Below are 27420 nucleotides of genomic sequence, written 5' to 3' on the forward strand. Positions count from 1 at the left end.
TCAGTACCCATGGGCCTGCGCTGCAATCGACCAACATCAATCCCTGGATCGATGCGTTGGACATGCCTGACATAGATGATGCAATGTACGATGACAACATGGCAATGTCACTTTCGTTGATCTTAAATGTTGGCATTTTAAAATCAAGGATTTTATATGAATTATTAAAATCATTTTTAATTATGAATACAATGGTGAATGTATGAAAACTGTTCATTGCACAATATAAATTAATGGTTAATAATAAGATAATATTTGCTTTAATTGTGGTTAATTGAATAAATGCACACACAGCGGAAACGAGTGTCGCTAGTATTTGGAGGATACTTCTTAAATTGTAAGGATTAAAACATTAGTCGATTGAATAATGAAAAGTCAATTAAAGATTAATATCTCAGAGTTAAACAAAATGTCACCCGGTGATTTCAAGCAATGGGCTGACGGTAATATAGTATAATTCATTCAACCGAAAACTTTCTATGACTTCAGTAAATTGATAATGTTATACCTACTCGAAGAAAGCAATTAAGTGATGTAGTTATAATGTGCGCTGTGTGTAAAATGAATAAACTACTATAAAGCTGTTATTAATAATTGATAGAGGGTTAAGTTATTAGAATTAAATGAACTTTCGGCAAAGGTTGATATATCATTTTTAAAGGTAAGTGTATTAACACTATCTGCACCAATTACTAATTATACTCGGAAGCGATGAGTTTAACTAGGGTTACCATATACGTGTCATTAGAAGAGATCGTCACCATTCAGGCAAAAGTCACCAACCCTGAAAATGGCAGTTTTGAGTTGAGTATGTCACCCGAAGCGTAAAATTATGTTCTTTAAGATGCAAAACTCACCTCGGTACATTAGTTAGTAAAATTTTGGTTAAATCCGAAATATTTGTTTTTCACTAAATGACTTTCGATAAAATCTTAACAAGCAAAAGTCATTGTAGGTGAATAGACATTATTGACTCTATAAAAAAAAATCCTTCGTTATAAATATACAAGCAAAAGTCACTTTACTATGGATGGTGAGTTTTACTGATGCTTCTTTTGGCTAACATTGTTCAGATTATTAACAAGCAAAAGTCACCAAACCATAATTTGAGCTACCTTGCCTCCTTTAAAACCTTCCAGATGTTTTAATTAGCATCAAAAAGTAAAAGTACCTTAAAGAAATTATTAAAAAGACATGAGAAAATAATTTAATGTAGATAAAATCTTAAAAACATTAAAATCTGATTTTTCCTGCATTTTCAAACTTTCAAATTGCGATATCTCAAAACTATGTTTTTAGGGTTGGTGACTTTTGCCTGAACGGTGACGAGATGATGCATAACGTGGGTAATGTTAGGTTAGGTTTTAAAGTTAAAACAAAAATACTTTAAAAGTATCCATACCTATATATTTTTTTACTGCCATATTCTCTTCAAAAAGGGACACATCAAGGGAAAAGAGGACTTATGGTAACCCTAGTTTAACTGATTTATCCTTAACTTAGACAGAGCAGTGCAAGCTTAATATAACCTTGATTAATATTAACATTAATACCCTCTGTTGATTTGGTTTGTAATACATTAACATGTCTACTTGTCAATTATCCGTCTAACAATGTGTTATCTAAATGGCGTGGAGAGTTGTGGACCGTAGAGGGCCTGGCTGCGGCGGATTAAGTCGTAGACCCTCTCCATCTCGAAAGTGATGGCCTTCCGCATGTTGGGGGTGAAAGGATCGAAGCTCAGCAGCCGCTTCTTGCGACGGTATATTCCTTCTCTTCTCTCTAAAGCGCATTGAAATGTTTCCTGGAAACAAATATGTAGATTCATAATTACATTTTAAATCAATTGGCATGTAATTTTCTTGCTTTTGGATCATTCAATATTATATTTTTATAGATACATATATCATAAAACAAAAACTAAAATTTAGCATAATATTCATGTTTTGTAGGTTATGAATGTTTACAGTAGCAGATGTTGTGGGGTGGGCAGACTGAGTAAAACAAGTTAATGTTGTCATCGTTTAAAGAATGGTACCTACTGTTTGGCTTCTATATTATATTGATATCTACGTCATGGGGCTGTTTGCGATTTAAGTATTACGGCACGCCAGTGGCGAAGGGTGGAGGTAGGCTGTTAAGATCCGCCATAAATAGTACATACTAAACTTTGTCAGTCATACGTATATGTTTTCATTTAACTAAGACTACAATTTACAGATGATGTTGGTTAGTTTTAAAATTCAATTAAACCCTGCGAAAACCAAACCATAATAGGTAATTGTCAAAAAATATTTGTATATCTATAAAATATCTAAAATTATCCCATTAAATCATACATAATTTTGGATATTTTATAGATAGAATAATACTTAATAATATAATAGACACTAAGATAGGTAGACACTACACATTTGGATTCGAGAATGGCTTCTTATGATGAATCTTAGAAGCTTGCTTTAGAAGTGATGTATGAGTAAAAAGATAATGTTGAGTCAAACAATATGCCAAGAGCTTTAACGCTTTAAGTAAGTTATTTTAATCTGGTACAATCATCAGAAAATAGTCCAATATTTTTCATTTGTAACAACACCTTTTTGATCATAATTGTCCTATGAAAATGTTTGGGATTTTTGACAGATGCGAGTGGTAACCATGCGAGTTTGATACTGAATAATCTTCAATGCGAAATGACTAATTTATTAATCTTCATTAATTCATATATTTAAGCTCCCTCAATATAGAAAAGGTTTCTTAACACTTTTCGCGATTGAAACAAAAAAGGCAGAGTTTCAAGAGAAATCCAGGGACCACCCCGGGCTATAAACCTGTGACATCCCCTTTGGCTTTGGATTAAACAATGAATAAAAATCGTTTCCTCACCTCATCTATCGGGAACTCCAAGAAGTCTAAAACTTTCCTCAGTGTCCTCTCTACGTCTCTAACTAAGTCATCGTAAAATATAACATGGACGGGCCCCGTGAAGTTGAAAAGCCAGTCTAGATTCATTTGCCTCCAGGCCATCAGCTTTTCAGCCACGAATCGCTGCCAATCTGGAAAAATAGGACAGGTAACAATAATAAGTAATGAAGTAGCTCGATTCATCTTAGGTATACTTGAATTTAAGAAAATTAAACGTAAAAGCTGACAATACTTTTACTGTTATTTTTTTATTCTTTTTAACACTACAACAGACCATAAGGCCCAATGAGAGTAGTTTTAGAGAAACAAACACAAACACCCAGACTTTGAGAAAATCACATTAATATTTTGTCACCTCACTGGGAATTGAACCCGGAGCCCCTGGATGAAAGGCCAGCGCCTTATGGACTGGACTACGAGAGCCGAATAATCAATCCTTGGTGGAAGGTCAAATATTCAAGTCATATTAGGTAAAAATAATCCTTTTCCTGAAAATAATTTTCCCAAAGAGAAGGCTTTGCATGTTACGCCTAATGCTAGTGCCCAGTAATAATATACCATAAAACACTTATATATTTTTATGTACTATGGCCGCCAACTTGGAAAATGGACGACAATTTAAAAAAAAAATCATTAAAAAATAGATACCAACATTTATTTTTAATAAGCATCTGCAACGGAATTTTGAATTAAAATTATAGTTATTAAACCGACGATTTTGTCAAAAGACTTTTAAATTCACTGTGAATTTCATACATTACTTATGTTTTAATTTACATTTTAAATCGGTTACCATTTTCCAAGATGGTGGCTGTAGCAAAGCATGAAGGGTTTTAATTTTTGGTAATATATCAAGTACCTCATTAACGTTTCGTTTATTAAAATATTTTCAATCAATTTATCCTTCAGTGGTTTTCAAACATTTTCATTTAAAAATTCTTTCACAATTGAATATTTGACTGTCAAAATCAGATTTGAAACCAATATAAACGAGTGCTGCACATTTTTAGCATAGGCATTCTATAATAATAAAACTGAAATTATTATGAATTACATTTTGCTTACATTTTCCTTTTGTGCGTCTGTACCTATCGGGCGAAGCAAATCCAATATGGCCACCGCTCTGCCGATTGAATTCAGCCTGATGAAATAAAATAAAATAACACCTACATTAATAATTGACATGCTGAAGATTCAACAAGTAATTGTGACTTAATTAGAAAATCAATTAAGAGCAGGTTTCTTCTTTGGCCATATCCGTCCCTTTGTTGGATTCTATGGACACCACGCGGCGCCTCCAAGAATCTCTGTCGCTTGCCAGTCTTCTTGCTTCGTTCGAGGTCATACCAGCATCCCGTAGCTTCACCGTATATACTCTATAGATAGTACAGTATAAACTCGTTTTTACGTGCCCGGAATTCACATTTTCCCGGCAATTGCGTGTAATTTTTTCAGTCCCGATGTATTTTAGTACATTTAATACCCGCATTTACGTTTTTCTTACCCGCGATTTACGTCGGAAATATTCAAAATATGCGAGTTACGCGCGCTTATCCAGTGTGATGTTATAGAAGGCTGGGAAAGGATTTCAGACCAACCCCTGGAGGATTATGTAAACCTTGACTCCAATGTTATGACATCAGACTTAGTGGAAGTTGATGACATTGTTGACAGTCATTTAACACCAGCAGACTTGTCTGCTGAAGAACTGTCTGATGAAGAAGAGGTTGATATTCCAACAAAAGAAGAAGCAATGAGGTTCATCGAGGGTATAAAAACCTACTTTACAAGCTTTGCTGATATTCAAGATGACTTTTTTAAATGTTTATATAGTCTTGAAAGAGAATTAGGTACATAACAAAAAAACAAAAATGCAACAAACTAATATACAAGATTTTTTAAATAAAAAATAAAAAAAATTTCAATAGAAATTTAAATTGAATGTTGTTTTTTAATAAAACGTTATTTTTTTAGAAACATAAAATTTAAATGTTCTTTTTTTGAATACCCCCCTTTTACATTTTCCCTCCAATTAGGTTTTTTTTTTCAGTCCCTTAAAAAACGTAAAATAGGAGTTATACTGTACATATTCAGATATCAGGGACCAGGTTACACATCACTGTAATATATACATAACTATTTTTGTGTGAAACAGTATTTAATCTTTGTCTGAAAAGTTATAAACATTTTATTCCCAATGTCGGATTATATCCCATGGAAATGATGTAATAAAAGTTATTATTATTTTCATATTTGAATGTTTTGGCTCCTTCAAACACTAAATATCAATATTTTTTTCTTTTAATAGTAATAGGTAATGTTAAGCGTTGGCCTATTGCGTCGTGGGTCCCAGGGTCGAATCCTGGGTCTGGCAAGTACTCATATTGTTTTTTCAATTTGTGTATGAGTCAGAGTACGGACCTAATAGGTTGAGCAAGTGGCTGATATCCATTTCTCGTAAAAAACAAAATCTGCCCATATGATCCTATTAAGATCGGACATGGTCGGAAGAAGAAGATTATTTGAGAACTAGATCTCATTTCGCACGGCCACAATGTCCCGGGTTCAAATCCTGTATTTGGCAAAATTCACATGTTGTTTTTCAAATTTCTATCCAGAATGTGGACCTAATAGATTGAGCAAGTCGCTAACGTCCATTTCTCATAAAAAACAAAAATCTGTTAAAAACCTCCATTTAATATATAATATTATCTTCTTAGGATTGAACATGGTATAAAAAAAAGCTCTCATTTACAGAATTTTAAAAACATTTATGTAGAATTTACATTTACAATTTGAGGTTAATTTACCAATAGCGCCTGTACACGTGAATGGGTTTACTGGCACCAAGGCCTGAACAAAAACGAACAATAAGTGCGAGTGAGAAAGCATTAGGTACTCATATCTCCGCAATATGTGTTAGAGTAAGATAGAATTTCTACGGCTGAATAAATAATTTTTGTATAGATCGCACACCAAAGTCGAGGCGACGACAATACTCACACAGACGCAATGTTTACAAACAGTATGTTTCAAATGTTTAAATCGACTTTTAAACGACCTCTCACAAACAAAAGATCCATCGAACTAATCAATAAAGGAACAGCCTGTAAAAGCGTCTGGAATATTCTAAACATCAACGTATACGCATGTTGTCCTCTTTTCGCTATAAGCGCAATAAGTAGGCATAAGCAAGACAAACGGCTGTTTCTCGCAGACGTTGTGCAATGTCCGTTGCCTCAGAAACACACCAATATACACAGCTTTCGTATCTGTGGATGGCTTCAGCTTTCATTGCGTGACCTATACATGTCGCCGGTAAATATTGATTTGGATGACTACGAGCATGACGTGTACTGAGAAGCATATGGTGGTATAACGTTTCATAGTTAAGTTAATAATAACAAAATTGAGGTTCTACTGTGCGTTATACGCAAGAAACACGGCTTCATTTTGCCGAACAATACCCACTCTCTTTATATTATTACTCTGGGACTGGCACCAATAGTGTGTACATTCTTACACGTAAAAGTGCTGACCGTCTCGCCAATCTCATTCTTCAGGCGAGACGCGTTGTTGTCATTTTATGGTGCTATTTGTAAATTTGGTAAACCTCAAAAATGCTCTGCGCTGTGTAGGCTGCTGAAATTTTTTCATCCGCGCATGCAATCCTGCGACTTGCACGATAATACGTGTTTACAAAAGCATTTTCATCTTATGGCCGCGATAATACGTACTGTCAGCAGTAAATCCATACACGTGGTTATAAGTTCGGTTATCGGTTCACTTGCACTACTTCAGTCATCGGCTCGTCATTATTATAATATGCAATGTTATTATTTATCACATACGATAAGGTACTGATAATAATTGCATACATATCTAGACAATCAAGTTTGTACTACAATCTTGAACTGAATATGGATGATTTTTGCACGTTAATTTGCATTAGTTACCATCTTTGAAGGTAACTAATGCAAGGTGGAAGGTTGCTAATTGTATTAGGTACAAAATACAGTCCTCTGCCATATATGTGTCAAGTTAACATAGAAGTGTCATAAATAACGTTGGTTGATTTCTTGCATGTGGCTGTGAACGGAACCGAAGAGTTTGGAATGCAATCAGTAATTAAAAATAAACTGTTATTTCCTGTCCCAATGCATGAGCTCACTCCATCTGTATTATATTTAATCTATGAATGTAACATAATATTATATGTCTTGTTCAAATCATTGTTTAAATGGTTTTTTATAATGTGAGCTTTAATTCTGTGTAAGTAAACCATTTTTTGTTTCCTACATCGTCATTTATAATATAGTAATTAGTAAAACCATTATTATAAAATTATACAGTGTACAGACAGTCCGCACCGCCCCTCCCTCTGGATGATACTGGGAGCATACGGGATCCCTCCCAAGATCATTGCCATAATCAAAAGCCTGCACGAGAATAGCGAATGCTGTGTCAGAATTGGAGACACTGTCACGGAATGGTTCGGGATCGCGACCGGAGTCAGACAGGGTTGTGTCCTTGCACCGTTTCTCTTTATCATTCTCTTTGACTTCATACTACGGAAGTCAATACCACCTGACCGAGGCATACCTGTTACCCCCACGGTGAAGCTATGCGACCTGGAATACGCCGATGATGCTGTCCTATTCGACAACTCAATCAAGGGCATTCAAGAGACAATCGACAGGTTGCATAACAACTCCTCTCGCGTTGGTTTGAAAATCAACGCGAAGAAAACCAACGTCTTGTGCAATAGCACCTGTCCTGATCCAGATTTCCCTCTGATTAGCGATGGACAAAGCATCGAGAGCGTCGACAGCTTCAAGTATCTGGGGGTACACATCACGGGAGATGGCATTTTGCAGAAAGAGCTCGCTATCCGAATGGGAATGGCTGGAGCAACATTCAACTCGATGCGAAATGTCTGGGACTCACGATTGTACTCGGTCAAAACCAAATGCCGCCTATTCGACGCTTGCATTCTGACGGTGCTGCTTTACGGTAGCGAATCATGGCACCTTACGAAGGCTCAGAGCAACCGTATACTGAGCTTCGAAAACAGATGTTTGCGACGAATACTGGGTGTGCGGTGGTATGACTTTAGGAGCAACGAGGAGATAAGAGAACGTACCAAGCAGCCTCTCATCACACTGAAAGTGAAGAGGCGACGTTGGACCTGGCTCGGCCACGTGCTGCGAATGCCAGAAGAGAACTTTAACCTGGCTTTCCTGTTCTTCAAGCCGACCGGATTCCGGCGTCCTGGAAGGCCGCTAAATACAATCTACAGAGTGTATACGGCGGAGCTACGGGATGCTGGTTTGACCTGGAACGAAGCAAGAAGACTGGCGAGCGACAGGGATTCTTGGAGGCGCCACGTGGTTTCCATATCGTCACCGTTCAGGCAAAAGTCACCAACCCTGAAAATGGCAGTTTTAAGTTGAGTATGTCACCCGAAGCGTAAAATTATGTTCTTTAAGATGCAAAACTCACCACAGTACATTAGTTAGTAAAATTTTGCTTAAATCCGAATTATTTGTTTTTCACTAAATGACTTTCGATAAAATCTTAACAAGCAAAAGTCATTATAGGTGAATAGACATTATTGACTATATAAAAAAAAAATCCTTCGTTTTACTGATCCATCTTTTGGCTAACATTGTTCAGATTATTAACAAGCAAAAGTCACCAAACCATAATTGAGCTCCCTTGCCTCCTTCAAAACCTTCCAGATGTTTTAATTAGCATCAAAAAGTAAAATTACCTTAAAGAAATTATTAAGAAGACATGAGAAAATAATTTAATGTAGATAAAACCTTAAAAACATTAAAATCTGATTTTTCCTGCATTTTCAAACTTTCAAATTGCGATATCTCAAAACTATGTTTTTAGGGTTGGTGACTTTTGCCTGAACGGTGACGATATGCTCCAGCTAAGGGGCGGATATGGGCAAAGAAGAAGAAGAAGAAGAAGTACACACTAGTTCAATAAAATAAATTAAATAGTAATAAATCCATATTTTAGAATCTTGGCAATATCTGTAGATTTAAAAATAAAATTAATAAAATAATTAACTGATTTAGTGAAACTAAAATTATGTGAGGCTTGCTACAATTGCAGCTAATGTAATCATTAGTTCTAGGTTTCTTTTGTCAGCTTCACTTTCATATATTAAGCCTCAGTCTTCCAGTGAATCTTCCGTTTGATTGGAATCATGTCTGAACAAAATCTGCATGTGAGCATTATAAAAATAATTACATGATAAAAAGAACTTTTTATATACAACGTTTTTAAATTTTATGTTAAATCATATAAACTTGACTTGACTAGCTTAAACGATCAAAAAAATTTGTACTTGATAGAAATACTGAATAATGAAATGTCATTTCATATTGACTTCCATAGTAACGCATGTATATATTATTTAATAATTTAGTTGCTAGAGCCCCCTAGCAACCAATAATGGTATCGAAATAACTTTTCATACAAAACAGAATAAATAAAAATGAATTCAATTCTACTTAAAGATGGCTAAAAGTATTAAAAAAATGCATTGGCATCGTGTTCTGATATATTTAAAAAGTTTCAAATGTCTAGCTAGTCGGGAAGTTAGTTCAAAATCGATTGCAAGATTTCTACCGGACAAACAGACAAATAAGAATACGACCTAAGAAAAACGTTGTAATAATAATAATGTTTTTGGAAGCACTAAATGATATAGGTGTGTGTTAGAGTAAAATGTAATAAATTGAAACATAAGTGTTGAATTTACTGCTGCGAATTAAAATAATTTGTATCACCATACAAATTAAATTCTATTATTAGTAATTTCTATCCATAATTTTTTACACAATATGTTATGACAAGGACTTTCATTTTCAGCACATTTTGATAACCAATATAATAAATATTACCTCAAATTTATTATTTTTAATGATGTTTCATGCTATTTTATTTTTAGCAAAGTTGATTTCTGATAATTTAGTTAATATTATAATTTTTCAAATATAACATACAAGCCAATCATTTTTAAATAACAACATGCAGATTTTTAAACATTTATTGACACGTCATGGTGGGACAATTTGCCAGCATTAGAAATAATTATTGGGCTAACTAGTTTTTAATGATATCCAATCAAAAAAAAAAAACCTAGATATGCAGTATTTTTACGCTACATAATTATATTAGTGTGACTGGTTTCGTAGTTTCCTCTTTCAATAAAAATGTGTATTTTCAATATAATTTTATATAACCAACTGACATACTGACAGAATATCATCAAACAAACATAATAATATGATTGTTATTATCCACACTTGCAAATACTGCTATCAAATGAAATGTATTTTGGACAGTCCACATCGTAAAAAAATGCACAATTTAATCAAAAAAGCACTCCACGAGATTACATGACGTCATTTCAGTAGCGTCCTTAGACAAAATGCCGCCCCATTTTTTATATAGTATTTTTTAATCATTGTTTCATGGCTCCAATATCTAAGAAATATGTTATATGGATACATTACTAACAAAATATATACCATTAATACATACAAAATTAACTTTATAAATATCTTGTTTTCCCCAAAAGTGGGGATTGATAAAACAGTGGCTTCTTATATATCAATTTTGTCGATACATTAATTTGCTCTGTCTTGAGGAATTAAGGCCGATCTATGTCACTTTTCTTCTTCACAAAACTTGGCAACATTTGTAATGATATTATTTTCGATAAAGACTAAAATCTTTGACCAGGAGCGGAATGTGAGACGCTCTGCCAACGTAACTTGTGCACCTTGTTAATAAGTTAGACTGTAATTATTCACAAATCTGCACGTGTCATTTCTGGTCACCAATGTCATCGAAGGGTAACGGAAGTAAACTAGACATTGAGAATCTGACAAAAAAGTTGTTAAACCTTTTATGTTACTTAATACATTTTGTTTCCAACCAGTGAGCTGAATATATTTTCATTATCACTAAGTTTAGGTAGCTATTTCTATATATACCAAATGATTATCCTCATTTGTCACCTTTCAAGTAACTGCTACCCCCAAGCGAGGCTCAATCTGCCTACCCCAACGGGACGTCACTGTGTCATTACTTCTGATAATAAAGTTTTAAAAAATCCTGCACGCATGTCCACAGTCGCATGTTTATCACTACATTGTCACAAATGTTCTTCATCTGTGGCAGAGTGCAAAAAAAACATTTGTATATAATATACATATTGATATGGAAAGGTTTATGTCGTAAGATTTGTTTTCACTTTAGTTAAAACCACGGATTCGGGGAAATTATATATTGAGTATATTTTGCTTTTCACACAGGATATAAGACATAGATACGGATTGAAGTAACAAAACATTTGGGATTACATGTTATTGTTAAAACTAGGTTGGCGCCATAGACTATAGATACATCTAGACGCCACCCGTTGCATTGCTAAATGAAGCTGCGTGCCGTGCGTTTGGTTTGTGGGCGAGCGAACGCATTCGTCTACAAATGTTCGAGACCATAGACCATTTCGCTAGTGCTCGCCCAAAGTGCTCGCACTAGACACTCAGAATTAAAATATAATTTTCTATTTTTTTACGTTATATAGTATTTTTAAGCGGTCAAAATGCAACCATTAGGTAAAGATATCCACAATTTAAGTTATTTTAAAGAAACACTAGGTCACTGATATTAAAATATATCTCTATATATATAAAAATCTCGTATCACGATGTTTGTGGTCAAACTCCTCCGAAATGGCTCGACCGATTTTTATGATTTTTTTCATGTATATTTGTTAGGTATGAGAATAGGTCAACAAGTATATTTCATACCGCTAGGTGATTAGGGTATCTCCATCCAGAAAAATTTTCTTTTTATTTTTTGACAATTTTTTTTTGTATTTTTTTTATTATTTGGCATAAAAAAATACCTATAACCCCAAATTTTCACCCTCCTACCCCCACCTTCCCATTTTTTAATCGCGATTTTATTATTTTTGTATGAACCAATTTAACCGTCGTTCGTATTTCAAACAGAACGAAATTATTTATGTTGTTGAATGACAGATGGCGCTACGTCCAAGAAGAATTCAAGAGAAGCGTCGCGTCATTTTGACATTTCATTCGGCATATCACAACGCAGTGCGTGCAAAATTTTGTATGATTTATTTTAATTTATCTATTTTTATGTGCGTGTATTACAGTGCACAATGCCAGCAAGACGCAAGGGGGGCCATTTGGGCCGTCGAACGAATAAAGCAACAAACATGCGAAATAGTAGAGCAGAAAGAACAGAAGAACAAATCCAACAAGATAACAAAAACGTGCGTGTAAGCATGTCGCAATTGCGTGCATCTCAATCACAAGAGGCACGAACTGAACGAAATCAACAACGACAATTGGAACGGAGCCAAGCGCGCCGGTTCGTAGTTAACACACGCAGAGCAAATGACCGACAATGCCAACAAGTACATCGAACATTTACATCCGCTTTGTTCCTTCGTCTCGCATTCGAGTACGAGCCAGATATTGAATATTCCGCTCATCCAAAAGTGCTGATTGGTGCTATGGACAAAGAATGTCCCCATTATCATGCGCTCAAATTCAAACATGAGTCAGCCGGGATGTGTTGCGCATCAGGAAAAGTGCAACTACCAGAAATTGAGATACCACCAGAACCATTGAACGGCTTGCTCATCGGCACGGTTCCAGATTCAAACCTGTTCCTGAAGTCTATTCGCACATTCAATTCATGCTTCCAAATGACTTCGTCCGGAGCAACAGAAATAGTTCACAATACTGCGGCAAATGGTCAACAATTCCATTCTACGTTCAAAATCAAAGGCCAAGTATACCACAAAGTAGGTTCATTGCTGCCAATGCCAAACGAACCACATAATTTTTTACAAATCTACTTCATGGGCGCGGCGCGGCGGTGAGGACATCAATCATGTGGATGTACGTTGCGGCTACAATAGCCTCAATTCGCCTGATGCCAGGCGCATCGTCGGCGAACTGGACGCCCTGTTGAATGAGCACAATGAATTATTGAAATTCTTCAAAGCACACATGCACGAATTGCAAAGTGATAATCACGCTATTGTCATCAATCCTGATAAAACACCAGCTGGAGAGCACGTACGTCGATTCATTGCGACCGTTGTTGACGATATTGCTGGAATCATGGTTGGCGACCGCACATCAACGCGAGAAATCGTGATTCGAAGAAGAAACAATAATCTGGAGTTCATCGCTGACACACACCGTTCATAGGACGCTCTCCAATATGGAAGGGACAAGACGGATATTGCATAAACATTAAACAACGAGATCCTATTACAGGTAATTCATTGATTATGAACATCATTACTCATTTTGAATTGAGAAAATAGATGGCTGATGTTTTTTTGTTTTTATCGGCGGTCATCGTCTACAGCGCTCTATTCCTCTTTCTGTCATAGATCCCATCCCCACACACTTACGATACATTCGTTATTTTTTATTTAACAACCAAAATATTCACTAGAAATAATTTATATGGCAGAACAACGTTTGCCGGGTCAGTTAGTAATAATATACAAATAAATTATCACGAACATGTATCAACTTACCTAGGAAACGTAATACCATCTTCTTGCTTATCAGTACGGCTACCATATTTTAATACAACACACAGAACCATCTTTCCTACTTAATTAACTAAAAATATTTACCACTGACTTTATGTTCAACACAAAAAATAGCAATTTTAGCAACACAAGCTCGCAGGTTATCGACGCTACGTGAAGCGATTCACCACGATTTGCCGGTGATGCTTTTGGAAACTAACTCACACATATGTAGACCTTATATCTTACTCTAGTGCGTGTCGCAGAGATTATAAGAGTGCCGAATACTTCTTTCACACTCGCACTCATGCATCGTTTTTGTTCAGGCCTTGGTTGGCGCGAAAAAAAAAGGTTAGGCGGTTTCAAGGGCTACTTCCCGACTACCTACCCTCTATCTTTCCAGCCCCGCAGAGTCAAGCAACGTTACTTAATATCTACACTGTGCCATGATTCGTGGAATTCTTTGTATTGTTGTGTATCTCGATCTAGCATTCCTCGATCATCTCATTTAATGTTACATATATATACCTATAATATTATTATGTATGAGTTTTTTTCTTACTAACTGCCGATTACAGGATGTTTACAGGCATTTATTATGTTAGTTCGTATCAATATATAAATATGTAGTTTTTATACATTGTTTATTCGTTTGTGTGCAAATGTATGCTGTACTGTACAAGACTAAATGCTCCACAAATCAACAGCGACTGACCGTAACAGAGATACGATCCAATCGATATGAATGTAATTTAAAATAATAAGTCACCTGTATCGACTGTTCAGGGTTCCGAACCAGCAAAACTGCACGGTTGAAGGGATTCCGAGCCAGCGGCCCCCACTCGTGAGTCTTCACGGCGAGAACGGAGCCGTTGCACACTGCTTCGGCAGGGAAGCCATTCTTCAGGAGGCCATAGTCTTTGTAAACTGAACCCGTGTGAACACCTGGAATGTTAAATTATGAGTAAAAAGCGAAGAAGCTACATACATATTCAGGTTAAGTTTTTGGTGTTAGATGCATGGGTGTAGGCTCACCCTGTGCACTGAACGACAGCATCTGAATTTAAAGAGTAACCATAAATCTTTTTCTTTCGTTTTAATGAATGTTAATTTTAAATGTTCATTACTGCCACCCTTCACAACAAAAATACACATTAAATTAAATGTTGACAAAAAACGTGACACCTCTGCGTTACGATTTTTTTAGGGATATCCTGCCAATAAACATATTCTATGTTAAAAAATATATATTTGTGTGGGGAGGGGTGGCAATTTTGGGTTGGCTCCCGGACGTGACCACACTAGGCGCGGCCCTAGCTGTATGGCTTTAATGGATGGCCTATGAACTAATATAATGTAAACTAAATGACTCAATTTGATCATAAAGAATTATTAACATAGACGTTACACAAGCGTCGATTCAATCTTTAACATTTATGGATGTTTATTTTCATAGTCAGAACAAAAACGCACCGCAATTTCAGCTTGAATTTGGCTTGAATGCTAGCTAACACATGTGTTTGCTTATTGTATTTATTAGTATTGCAAATAGCTAACGATCTTGTTGGTGAAAAAAATTACATTATATGTATGACAGTTCTAGAATTGGCAACACTGCTCTAAAAGATGTGACGCATAATGTCTGTGTGACGCTCTTTTGCTTCTTAAGCCTTTTAAATCTAATACAAGCTTATCCATATTATAATGTCTGGTTTGAGACTTAAAATTCAAAACATTTTTTTATTTACTTTGACGTAGAAAAGTTTACAAATTACAAATCCAAGACGTTCAAAAAATAAAGAAATGTGTATATTTATACAAATTAACAATAGTTATACAGAGTAGGTAATCAAAAGAGCACACTGAATGACCTAACCCTATTAGAAAATATATATATAACAACATCCACCTAAACTCATTCACGCAAGTGGAATATGTTAACATCTGAAGCGATTTGGGAAAATACAGTAAAGTTATTTATGGCGGACTTTTGTGGTTATCATTAACATGTAAAATATTCTGATGCCGTCTATGAATCAAAGTGTTGTTAATATGATGTAGGTATATTCATTATTACTAAAGATGGTCGCCATTATTTATAATGGTAGGTATTTTAAATAATATCTCAGACGGGGCTGGATAGGAAAAGGAGTTATAGTTATAGCCCAGGGCTCTTGAAGTACTAGGCGCCTCGAGGTCAGAAAAATAAAATTTCAAAACATTTTGAAAAAAATCTTATAGGTAACAAACGAAGCAGCTACCCCGAAGAATAATTTGTAGGGTCCAAAAACTAAGCAAACATAGCGTCGCTATAGGATTTGTTTCCCGAATAGACCAAATGTCAATTTTACAGGAGACGAAAAACAAATTTCATTGTCATATATTTTAATATCAGTAGATGTATCAATCATTCTTTCTATACTGTATGATTGCAACATTAGAATAATAGATTCCAAGAATAATATACTGGTATAAATCATTAAATGCACAGAAAATGCGTTTTATTTACAAGTACACACTGTGGATATTCGGGAAATTTTTAGCGCTCTCTCAGAATAATGGATATTCGGGACAAAATATGGACGTTCGGGATTTAAGACCGTAGGTAGCGTATTGCTGCACGGCCCACAGATTACTGAGTGGTCAAAAAGTACGCGCCTCAAATGTTATATTTATTTACACGATAATTATTAATAATTACCTCTACTATTTAAATACTTAATGATCGTAATTACCCAAGTTCGTATGTAATAATAACATGAGGCAATCGCTTTTTCGGTTTTTTTCGGATTAAGTAATAAAATAGTTTTTAAGTAATTAACTATTTTTTTATTGAACGAATAATTCACAAGATTTAAGAATGTACCATTCTAATAATTGAACATACTTACATAATTTTTTTAAATCACTTCTGAGAAAATATATTATAAGGTATCTACTACTTCAATTACTAACCGACGTCACGGTCATTTCTCCAATATTTTATGATGGTACTTACTCGTACTTGCTAACAATTTTATATTTATACTTTTTCCAAAAAAAAAAAAAAAAACTATTTATATATATATCTGTATATTATTATATCTATATATTTCTATAATTGACAATTAAACTTATTACAAACCACCAAATAAATATTATATGTTTACTATTGTAAGGAATAACAACACAAAATAATAGCATGTATAAATTAATTACCATCGGCTGCTTATATTAGTTAGGTTCCTAAGTATATAATATCCACCAAATAAATAGTTACTAACATACATATTAAATTAAATTAACTATCAGCGCATTCAAAAATAAATAATAGCATCGCCTTTATTTTCATAGAAATACCTAGATTAAAAGTAAAATAAAGACAAACAATGTTTGATTAATAATAATTTGAAATAATAATTATTTTTTGCGTCATAGTAGTTGCCGGTCATACTGTAGAATTCATATAACCGTTGGGATTTTGTGTCATTTATCAAAACAAAATGCAGTTATTTAGGTTAAAATACTCATTTCCACAACTCTACTCTAAGTTCAGGGCGAAATGGTGATGTATCAGCGATAAATGATCTCTTCAAATTTGATGAATTCACTATTAAAACAATAGTAACGTTAAAAACAATATCAATAAGACGAAATTTGAAAGAAGTCTCCGGACGGCCGAAAAATATAAAAGTGGGCGTGATTGTTTTAGAGCTAGACAGCGTGAATGTGGGAGCGAGATGCACGGCGTGAGCGCGGTTTGATTGGCTTAAGTCATATTCGGGAAATAAACACTCAGCCATAGATATATTTCGACCGAAATTAACTTGGATATTCAGGTACGAATAGTTGGACATTCGGGAGAACACCACGGAGTAATTATAACTTAACATGGCGTATTCGGGTTTTTTAAAAAAATATCTCTGTTCCTAGATAAAAATATATTGTTTTTATAAATGATTTCGGTAGAGTTCGATAAAAGAAATTGAACTGCATTAAAATGTCGATTTCGACAAAAATGGATATTCGGGAAACAAATCCTATAGCGACGATAGGTAGCAACCGTTAATTAAATATACTATGATTGCAGACGACGTTATAACATGTAAAATTATCACTTTTGCACTTATCAGTCAACTCATTCTAAATGTCGTTTAAAAAATTAGCTTTTCTCAGAGCTCCTTGAATCGTAAATCCAACCCTGAGATAGTTAGATGGTTCTGTGTTTATGTCCCGTTTGGAATACGTAAATATATTTCTATTTTTTCTAATATGTATGTTTCTGGTGTTGTTTCAAATTATATAATATGTATGTTCTACCTGTGGCTTGTTGTAATAAATATCTAAGCCAAGTGTTGCCGCTGCCAGGAAATGAAGCGAGAGCGACCGTGTAACTTGGGGGAACCGCGAAATGCAGCTGACGACACCACCGAGGGCGACCGCGTCTCCCGCGCGCCAGCCCTGGACCTCCTAAGCGCATACCCAACCCAGCCCCACTCACACCAGTAGCCTGCAAAAAAATAAATATAGTTTAGATATTTAAAATGAACTGTCATAATCGGTAGGTACTATAAAATAAAATGTATGCACTCTTTGGCTTGGGTCATACAGTGACATCCCGTGGGGGTAGCAGATGATGCGTTGCAGGGGCGGCACATTGTAAAGGGTGGCAAATGATGGAACGAACACAAATATAACTATAAAGTTTTGAGAGCAGTGACGGTTTTCAATTTTGTAGATGTAGTCGCTTCATTAAAAAATATAATCGAAGCATAAAAAATTAGCAATAGAGCCTGTACACGTGCATGGATTTACTTGCATCAATAGTCTGTATTTTAAGCTATCGCGATAATAACTATTTACACGTAAAAATGCTGACTGTCTCGCCAATCTCATTCTGCAATGTTATCATTATTTGGTACTATTTGACAGGTCGTGAAAATCGGTTAATCTCAAATTGAGAGCGCAGTGTAATTAGTTTTTTTTACCGGCAGCTTCACTACTATCGTCCTACTGCGTAGATGCAGATATTGCATGGTTCAACTGTCGCGTGAAAATTCAGAAGCTTCTGAACTTTTTTGATTCATGCATGCAATCTTGCAATCTGCACGTTAATACGTGTTTACACGTGCATTTTTTGTCCGCGATAATACGTACTATCAGCAGTAAATCCATGCACGTGTACGGGGTATAATGACGGTTTATCGCACAGGCAAAATTTTTACAAGGGTGTGTCCAAACCTGTCAGCGCTATAGACCTCTATGTATCTAAACCACAAGTTTTTGAGATTAGGTTTTGTGGAAATGCTCTAATTATTAATATGTCTCAATTTAAAGATTTTTGGGGTGTATTTTGGGGTGTGTAAGTATTTGTCTGCTTAAGATAAATAATAAAGTAGGTAAGTAGGTACATATCGAATTGGCAGACAATTTCTGACTAAAATGAAAGCGGGCAGGTTTCTAAGCCTGCTTAAAATAGCCCGGCTTCAAAACCTTGGTTCAGGGCAACTGCGTTTCACATTTCTATATTTTTAATTTGTTATGTGGTCTTTATTGAACATCGTAGGGTGCTCAAAATCAGTCAGGGAATCAGGACTCCACGTACCTAAACCCGTCAACTGATGGCTTAAATTCCCTCCGTATCTTCACTCACCTTTCCGTTGCCCCCTGCGGACGAGCCTGGTCGTGGTTCGTGCAGAGCGACCGAGGAGAGCAGCAGGGCCGCGGCCAGGTAGATGGCCAGGAGCAAGGCCAGAGTGGCCACGCGGCACCGGGACACGCCCATGCCGCCCTGCCTCCGCTCACCCCCTCACCCATCACCCCAACAGCAACATTACGCTAGCGACATCTATCAGCTGCCTGAAATTACAATAATACTACAATGAAGGCGTTAGCAGCAGGGAAGCACCAAGGGTAAATGCCGCCCGGGTGCCAACCCAAAATTGCCGCCGTATCCGGAAACTTGCACACTTCGCCGTGAAATGTTGTACCTATCGGAAATATATGGCCGTATATTAAAGACCATCCAACCTCTTTGAGTCGTATAGTACTGACATAAAATTCGTGTCTAAATAAAACACGGTTCTTGTCGGTTTACACTTTACAGGAAGCCAGCAGCAAACATATTTTGAAAATAGCCGATGTACTGGATTATTTATTATGTTAGGTTAAGTTAGGTTTTCATTCTTGAATTTATGAATTTTGCCAAAATCAGCTATGAAAATTGAATTAATTTTCATATTGAATCTAATAAAATTGGAGACCGTATACTATACGGTCATCTCTTTCTGATAGAAAGCTCGCGGCGAACTGTGCAACGGTGAAATGTTGTACGCACAATTTGCATGTAACCCATTACTTCACCTCCCCATAAATTAATATAAAAAGGGAATATAATATTATATTGCACAATTCAATAGACTGTTTTCTCTGAGCGGAAAAAGACGGTTATCACATTGGAAATGGACGTTTTTCACAAATAAACAACAACCACAATCAAATTGGACAATGGAAAATATAGTTTTTTTATCAATAAATGTTTGTGACACTATGCGCACTCACCGATGACCAATAATGTAATATATTTAACTTATTCGCTGTCAGTGTGTAGTTGCTATTAGTGAGTGCGCATAGTGCATGAAGATGGCAAAAAATGCGAAACCCGGGTCGCAAAAAAAACAGAAGGAAAAATACAAAACTCAAATCAATGAAAATTTTATACTTATATGATGATTATGTATTCAGACCGGGGCACGAAGCTGTGAATTTCGATAGTAGTGCCGGTTTGGAAATTAGCAGTGGATATGGTAAACTGTTTGTGGAAAATGATTATTGTTCTACAAATATTGTAATACAACATTTAATTTTAACGAAATATTCAATTAAAATTTTTCGTATACGTAAACTGGTTACCGCATTGCATTCGAATATAACCAATTGCTTGCACTACCATCGCAACTCACATTTTATTGTCCCGGCCTGACTATAGTCGGCCTTGGATTGTTTATACTTCATATCGATTCAGGCGACCCATTGATAAAAGACCACGGCCGAGAAATCGTCAATGAGAATCTCGGAAAACGAGAAATTCTCACTAGGCTGCCGAGCACAATCGGATTTTTTTTTAAATAATAAAAATTATTTCTCAAGAATATATTATGCTATATCCCAATACACTACATTTTGACGCATGGTTTTAAATGTGTGAGTCCACTACGAAATGAGCCACACATTACAGACGTACAATAGTGTGTGTTGCAACCTGCAAATACACCATATTGAATGAGCGGCAGTAAGTACCTACATAAAACGAGAGCAGTAGAGAGTCAGAACGAAAATATACAAGCATATTTTTGACACGTTGAAGTGTATCCCATATTCTTCCACACTCGAGATCGGTTGCCTGTTTCTCCACACCTGTTAGGTATTTCAGTTTCCATTAATTCTCAACGGAGCGTTTTTCTCGCCAGATCTTGCGTTTTTCAATACCTATCTGGTTTGCAAAAAATACTTAAACCCTGACGGCTAAAATTATTAATCATGGAACATGCTTTGCCTACTGATTCTCTGAATGCTGGTTGTCCAAATTCGAAAGAAAATTTATTTGCCAAATTAAAAGAATCCGAACGATTCAAACAAGTTTACTTTTCTGAAAATTATGTAATTACAATAATAAAACTAAAGAAGTAATAATAATAGACGAACAATACGTCGTACAGAATGTAGGCTACTGAACGTAGAATGAAAATAATCGGCGCGCGTAAGTAATCGAGGTTAGTTATTCTACGTCTATTTTTGTAACGCTTTTGCGTCGGAGATCATGAGTAAAACATGTTCCATGTTAAAATATCGATCCCTAGTAATATCGCGATATTTCTAGGGTTTAATAGCTTTTAACATGCTGGAAAACCCCAACAAATAATTTTCATGTTGCATATAATTAATCCGATTTTTTTTTCGATATACAAAATGGTACTTTTTTAAGAATCTCAATAATTCTCAAACAATCTAGATTCAAGAGAAAACAATCATTCTTAAGTTTGAGAAATGAAAAAGTCGACAAATCACAAGCTCCAATTTGGACGTCACTGATTCGTCTCTACCCATGCTTTTTAATTTAAAGTTTGTCACGTAACCGAAACACGCATTTAATATTGGTATTATTCGAGGACATTCCGGAGGCTTTATATTGCAAGCATTTTATTGCCTCACCGTGATCAAGCCACAAACAAAATTCGGCTTCAAATTCTTGGTATAATAATATATCGCCTGGCTTTTCATTTCTATTATATTAGTCTGTATACATTTCCAATTATTTGATAACTTTTCAGTGTATAGTGAAAAGAGTGTTTTTAAATGTGACATTGTAACGAATGATTTTTATTTTAGGTGATTTCGTTCATAATATATTTGTGAAATTATTATTTTAATTAAATTTAATTTATCGTCTAAAATAATGAATGAGTTTTCTTATCGTAATGGCGAAAATTTAATTTTCATCTAAACATAAATAAATATCTCGTATTTTACAAATAATATTTGATGTAATGATAGATTTTCCATGAAACAGCAAGAAGCTTTTATGACAAAAAAATACCTCTTCAATTTTTAGCTTTCATTCTTTACATTTTATGGACTATGTCAGTGGCTTTCAAACTGTTTTGTTTCACGGCGCCCTTAGTATGTAAAACTTTTTCACGGCGCCCTATTTTTTAGCTTTCTTCAACAGATTAATAAGATAGAAATGTAATAGCCAGTCGGCATATATCAACGTTTATTTACTCGTTTTATTACTCACGCTATAAATCGTGAGAAACACAAAGATCGCCGAGCAGTGACGTCCCGTAGGGGTAAGCAGGTCATACGTTGCATAGAGGCGGTACGTTATAAAGGTCGGATGAAGGAACGAATACACATATTATATTACAACGTATGAGATCAGTGGCCATGTATCATCAGTGCCACAGAACTCCACAAATCTATCGTAGATATCGTGGAAAAGCTCTAATCACCAGTAAATGGTGTGAATGACAATTTAAGGTTTTTTGTGTATGTATTTCACTGCATAAGGTTGCCGACAATAAATAATATAATAGATACCTAAATACCTAACGAATTTGCAATTTGAAACGAAAAATGAAAGTTTTACACAAAACACTTTAAAACACTTTGCCTAAAGACGTACTGGACGGACGGACTGGCGCCGGTTGTCTTAAAATATTACCAATATCAAATGTGTGTTTCGTTTACGTGACAAACTTTAATATATATTATGCTACAGCTGGAGTAACTATTGAAAATAGCATATTATTTTTAAGTTGATCCTATGTTTCTTCACACCCGAGATTTAAAATATGTTACTACCAATGTTCCCTCTAAAGTGTGCGCGTGTGCGCGCGCACACCTACCAAGATGTGTCCGCACACATGTTTTCATCTCCCGCACAGTCCTTATACAAAAATATTGTAAAAGAAAGTTTCCTTTGCTAGATCTTAATTTTGCTCGAATGCACAAACCTGTATACCAGTGTACCACATAACACATATTGATTCAGTTGAAAATGTCCCTCTGAGGCGGACGAAACCGGTCCTAATTTATTGATTAAAAGTGGAATGAGTACTACAAAAAAATGCGATTTATTAAATTAACAACAATACAATGCAGTTCCACCATGAATTTGACAGTTAACAAAATAAAAGAAATTAACAAATGTACCTTAAAAATATAAGTATAAATGAAAAATTGTATGTGTGCGTTTGTGTGTGGGGGGAAGGTGTAAATTTACTGGACCGGGTGACACCAACCCTAGTTACGCCACTGCTCAAATGCGTTGATGATCCGCACACACAATAGAAAAATTAGAGGTAACGTTGGTTACTACCATACCTAAAAGTTAATGAATAATAAACTTCCTATTTTCTGTGTTCCCTAGCTATTGTGAACAAGTGGAGCCAGGTGTTAACCAAATATCATCCGTGCACTGTGTCGTTTCTTGTCACCATGGACGTCGAAGGGCAACGGAAGTAAACTAGACATCGGGAACTCGGCACAAAAATCACAGTAATAAATTAATACATTTTGTTTCCAACCAGTGAGCTGAATTTATTAAAGGAAAGATATATTCGTTATTACAAAGTTTAGGTAGCTATTTCTACATATATACCAAATGATTCCCCTCGATTTGCCACCCTTCGAGTAACTGCCGCCCCGAAGCGACGCTCTATCTGCCTACCCCCACGGGACGTCACTGGTGGCACTTGTGAATATTTTTTTATTCAATACTTACTTCTAATTAATATACACAAAATTTAAGAATGTTAAATTCATATTATTGAAAATATTTTATTGTTCGATTTTTAAAATTTATTTTGATGGAACATAGCGACAACTTTATGTTGATTTAACGGACCGTAGCGAAGTTCTGACTGTTCAAAACCATGGCGAAGTTGCAAGTCATTTTGTAGTAATTGACTATTAGATCCATTAAAAGATAGAAATCAAAAATTCACCTCGGCCAATGTGACAATGTTACAGAGCGATTGCGTTTATGAAAATGCAAACAAAATTTTATGTTGCATCACGATCGAAAAGCTCTATTTTAAATCAGGAAATGTCAATGTTAACATTTTAGATGAAAGGCAAAACATTTAAACTGCATTGCGTAGATAACCACACGTTAATTGATGTAGAAACAATCTCTCTTTTCTTTGTCGTTTCCTCATGCCTGAGGATCGTGTCCGCAATTCAGTCATCTTCCGAGCAACCATGACTCTCCATCCCTCCCGGTTCTCTGCTTCTCTCAATAGGTACAAATAAAACGTATAGAAAAAGTGTATTTTTTTTCCCAGTGCCATGCCCCAGGGCTCGAAATGGACCGGAACGCACCGGAGCGCCGTTCCGGTTCATAAAATCTCTAACATTATCGCTCCGTCTCGTGGAAATATTAATTTGACTGCCTGAGCTAGATATATCAAATATTAAAAAATCTAACAGACTTATTTTTATAAAATACATATACAATTAAATAAAAACGTTAATATTTTCATAAAATTATCGAGCGCTCCGGTTCGTAAAATTTTCCATTTCGAGCGCTGCCATGTCCGATCCTAATAGGATCATATGGGCCTCCACAGAGTACAGGTTTGTATTAACAGATTAGTATAACAAGGAAATCGTCTTCTTCGCATATAAAAGACAGATTTATTCAGAAAATATGAACATGATAACCAGCGCTCGAAATGGAAAAGTTTACGAACCGGAGCGCTCGACAAATTTTCTGAAGATATTTACATAGTCATCAAATTGTATGTGTATTTTATAAAAATAAGTGTGTCAGATTTTCTATTCTATGGCCTATCTAGCTCAGATGGTCAACATATTTGTTCCACGAGACGGAGCGATAATTTTACATATTTCACGAGCCGGAACGGAATAACATATAAAATAAAATATAAATAATTGAACTGACGTTTACGAGATTGACTTCCATTATGTATAATCAAATAATGTTTGACACTTTCGGTTGTTTCTTTATAGTAACGACTGAGACAGCACCATGGCCCCCACATCCTGCAACGGGCCCGAAGCACGAACCTTTGCCGGGCCCCCTACCTATCGCTAAGATTAAAAGCACTCTGTCGCTTTACAGTGGCGTTTTCTTAATGGTGTTCGAGGTCAAATAAAAATCCGTGTAGGTATTTTTAGCGATTTTTTGACAAATCGAATTATGGGGTAGTCGAGTATCAACGCAAGACAAAAAAAAATTGCAGTGCACATCCATATATTTAAAAATGGTAATAACGCCGAAGTAAAATAGCGCCGCAAGCGACTGTTTTCACTATTAGAGCAAATTTAGATTGTATTTATCTCATTTATCTAGTCGACCCGCCACGCCGGGCCTGCCCTAAGCCCGGTCTCCTAGACAAGAGCCCTGTCAGCCCCCCCATTCACAGCCAGTGACGTCCCGAGATAAATTGCCGCCCGTTACATCGTTGCCCTTCAACGTCCTTGGTAACCAGCAACGACACGTGCAGATCTACGAACAATTACAGTCTGATTTATTAACCAGTACCTACGCACGTAAATTGAGTTGGCTGTCAAAACTGACGATGCACCCGTCTTACAGAGCGCTCTCCTACCGCTCTTCGTCCACGATTTAATTTTGTTTTCAGTGGTATTTAATATTTTGTTAGTAATGTATCCATACAACACATTTCTTAGATATTGAAATCATGAAATTATGATAAAAAATACTGTATAAAAATGGGGCGTCATTTTGGCGAAGCCTAGGGGCGGCATTTTGTCTAGGGACGTCACTGCCTCTACATGACTAAGCGCGCCACTGCTCGATATTCAAAAGATTTATTTGGTAAAAATAGTATGTTATCATTAACAAAATTTCAAGAAAAAAAGTTTTTCTATGTAAAGAATTAGCACTACTTACTATGCTTCGTAAAGCGTTTTTGGTTGGGAAAATATTATATGACCCGTATCTAGGGGCTTTGCACTTGTTTGAACTGGGCAGGGCCCTGTCATAATACTTAAAACGTAGTAAATTTTAGTGTATACATATTAAATTTGTCCATAAAAATATTAAAACCAGGAATATTTTTAATAATATTAAGCATATCCACGTGAATACGAATTTTGTATCGAAGTGATTGTAAACATTTGGCTCAGCTTTGAATGACTAATGAATAAAAATACACAGTTAAAGTAGGCGCTTGTTCAAATCGTTTGAGTGAGATTGAAATAAGTAATCTATTTTGAAGAATTGGATACTTATTTCAAAGAGACGAATCGCTGGAAAGTTAGATTGATTATTATTATTGTGCCTAGGTATATTTAAAATAGGTGGGCTATTTTTGAATTGTGATATATTTTTTTATATTTCTTATGTAAAATAAAATAATACATTTACGATTGGCCGTGTTTCGCCTGCAATGATAACATAATAATTTAAACTTTATATGGCTGAAAGGTTTCCATGATATTATAATTATATTCTAAATTTAAAATAATAAAATAATTATAAGCAATATTATCATTAATAGACAATAGAATAGGTAATAGGTAAATCTATAAATCTATTTTTAAATAGTATTATTCCAGATTTAGGTACATTAACTTAACTTAATTATTTTTAACCTACCGTAGATAAATAAGATTTAAATTTGAATAATATTATATCAATTTTATAGAACGACAATCATAAAATTTAATATAATATTATATAAAAATATAATATTTTGACAGTAAATTAAATACCAATATAATATTTTTGCGGTAGGCAAATATTTTTTCTTTGTTTTAAAAAAATACTGCCTTAATATTGTAGCTCGCATTTGCGTTTTCTTTCTTTCGGAAAACCCTGTTTCATATTTCAAGATATTATCAATTAAAAATCAATTAAGGCACTTTGCGCTTTTTGCAGATATCAATCTGCTCCATTATTTAGTAATTTCACAAAGCACACATTGTTTGCTATCAACAAAACACATCACAAAACCAAACAAAAACACTGAAATTAAATAACGAGGCGATAATCTATTACATTTGAAAAACACACACACCATACCTTTATAAACGGCACGATTTAATTTGCATCATTTTGTCTATGAATAATTTGTTCCTTTTTGAAAAATAATCTCGCACGAGAGTATTATTTTGTCGTCCTGTCAAACTGCGATCGATTCCATTTAATATTTGACACAAATGCACGACAATAATCTACGGACGCTGTTTATTTGTGAACTACAATCTTTAGGCGGGTTATTTATAAATATGAAATAGTATTTGGTGTTATGGACGCTCTTTTTTTCGTAATATTAGGCCGGAGTGAGCGTCGCGACGTCCGTGGGTTGTGTACGCGGCGACGTCGCTTCCACCCGTTGAGTTTACTG

General features: G+C 35.3%; 1 protein-coding gene across 1 annotated transcript; it reads right to left on the reverse strand.

Moving 5' to 3' along the window:
- Nucleotides 1–1390: 1390 nt before the first annotated feature.
- Nucleotides 1391–27414, reverse strand: LOC147069564 (WSCD family member CG9164). Its single transcript, XM_085950363.1, has 7 exons — nucleotides 27096–27414; nucleotides 19173–19378; nucleotides 17840–18029; nucleotides 14310–14485; nucleotides 3988–4063; nucleotides 2884–3053; nucleotides 1391–1804 (listed from the first exon to the last, which is right to left on the reverse strand). Exons 2-7 carry the CDS (start codon nucleotides 19302–19304, stop codon nucleotides 1619–1621), a joined length of 930 nt encoding a protein of 309 aa, XP_085806489.1. The 5' UTR covers nucleotides 19305–19378; nucleotides 27096–27414; the 3' UTR covers nucleotides 1391–1618.
- Nucleotides 27415–27420: the final 6 nt, after the last annotated feature.

This window comes from Rhyacophila brunnea, unplaced genomic scaffold (assembly GCF_057557595.1).
Source record: "Rhyacophila brunnea isolate RB1 unplaced genomic scaffold, BYU_Rbru_1.0 scaffold_23, whole genome shotgun sequence".
Taxonomy (NCBI): domain Eukaryota; kingdom Metazoa; phylum Arthropoda; class Insecta; order Trichoptera; family Rhyacophilidae; genus Rhyacophila; species Rhyacophila brunnea.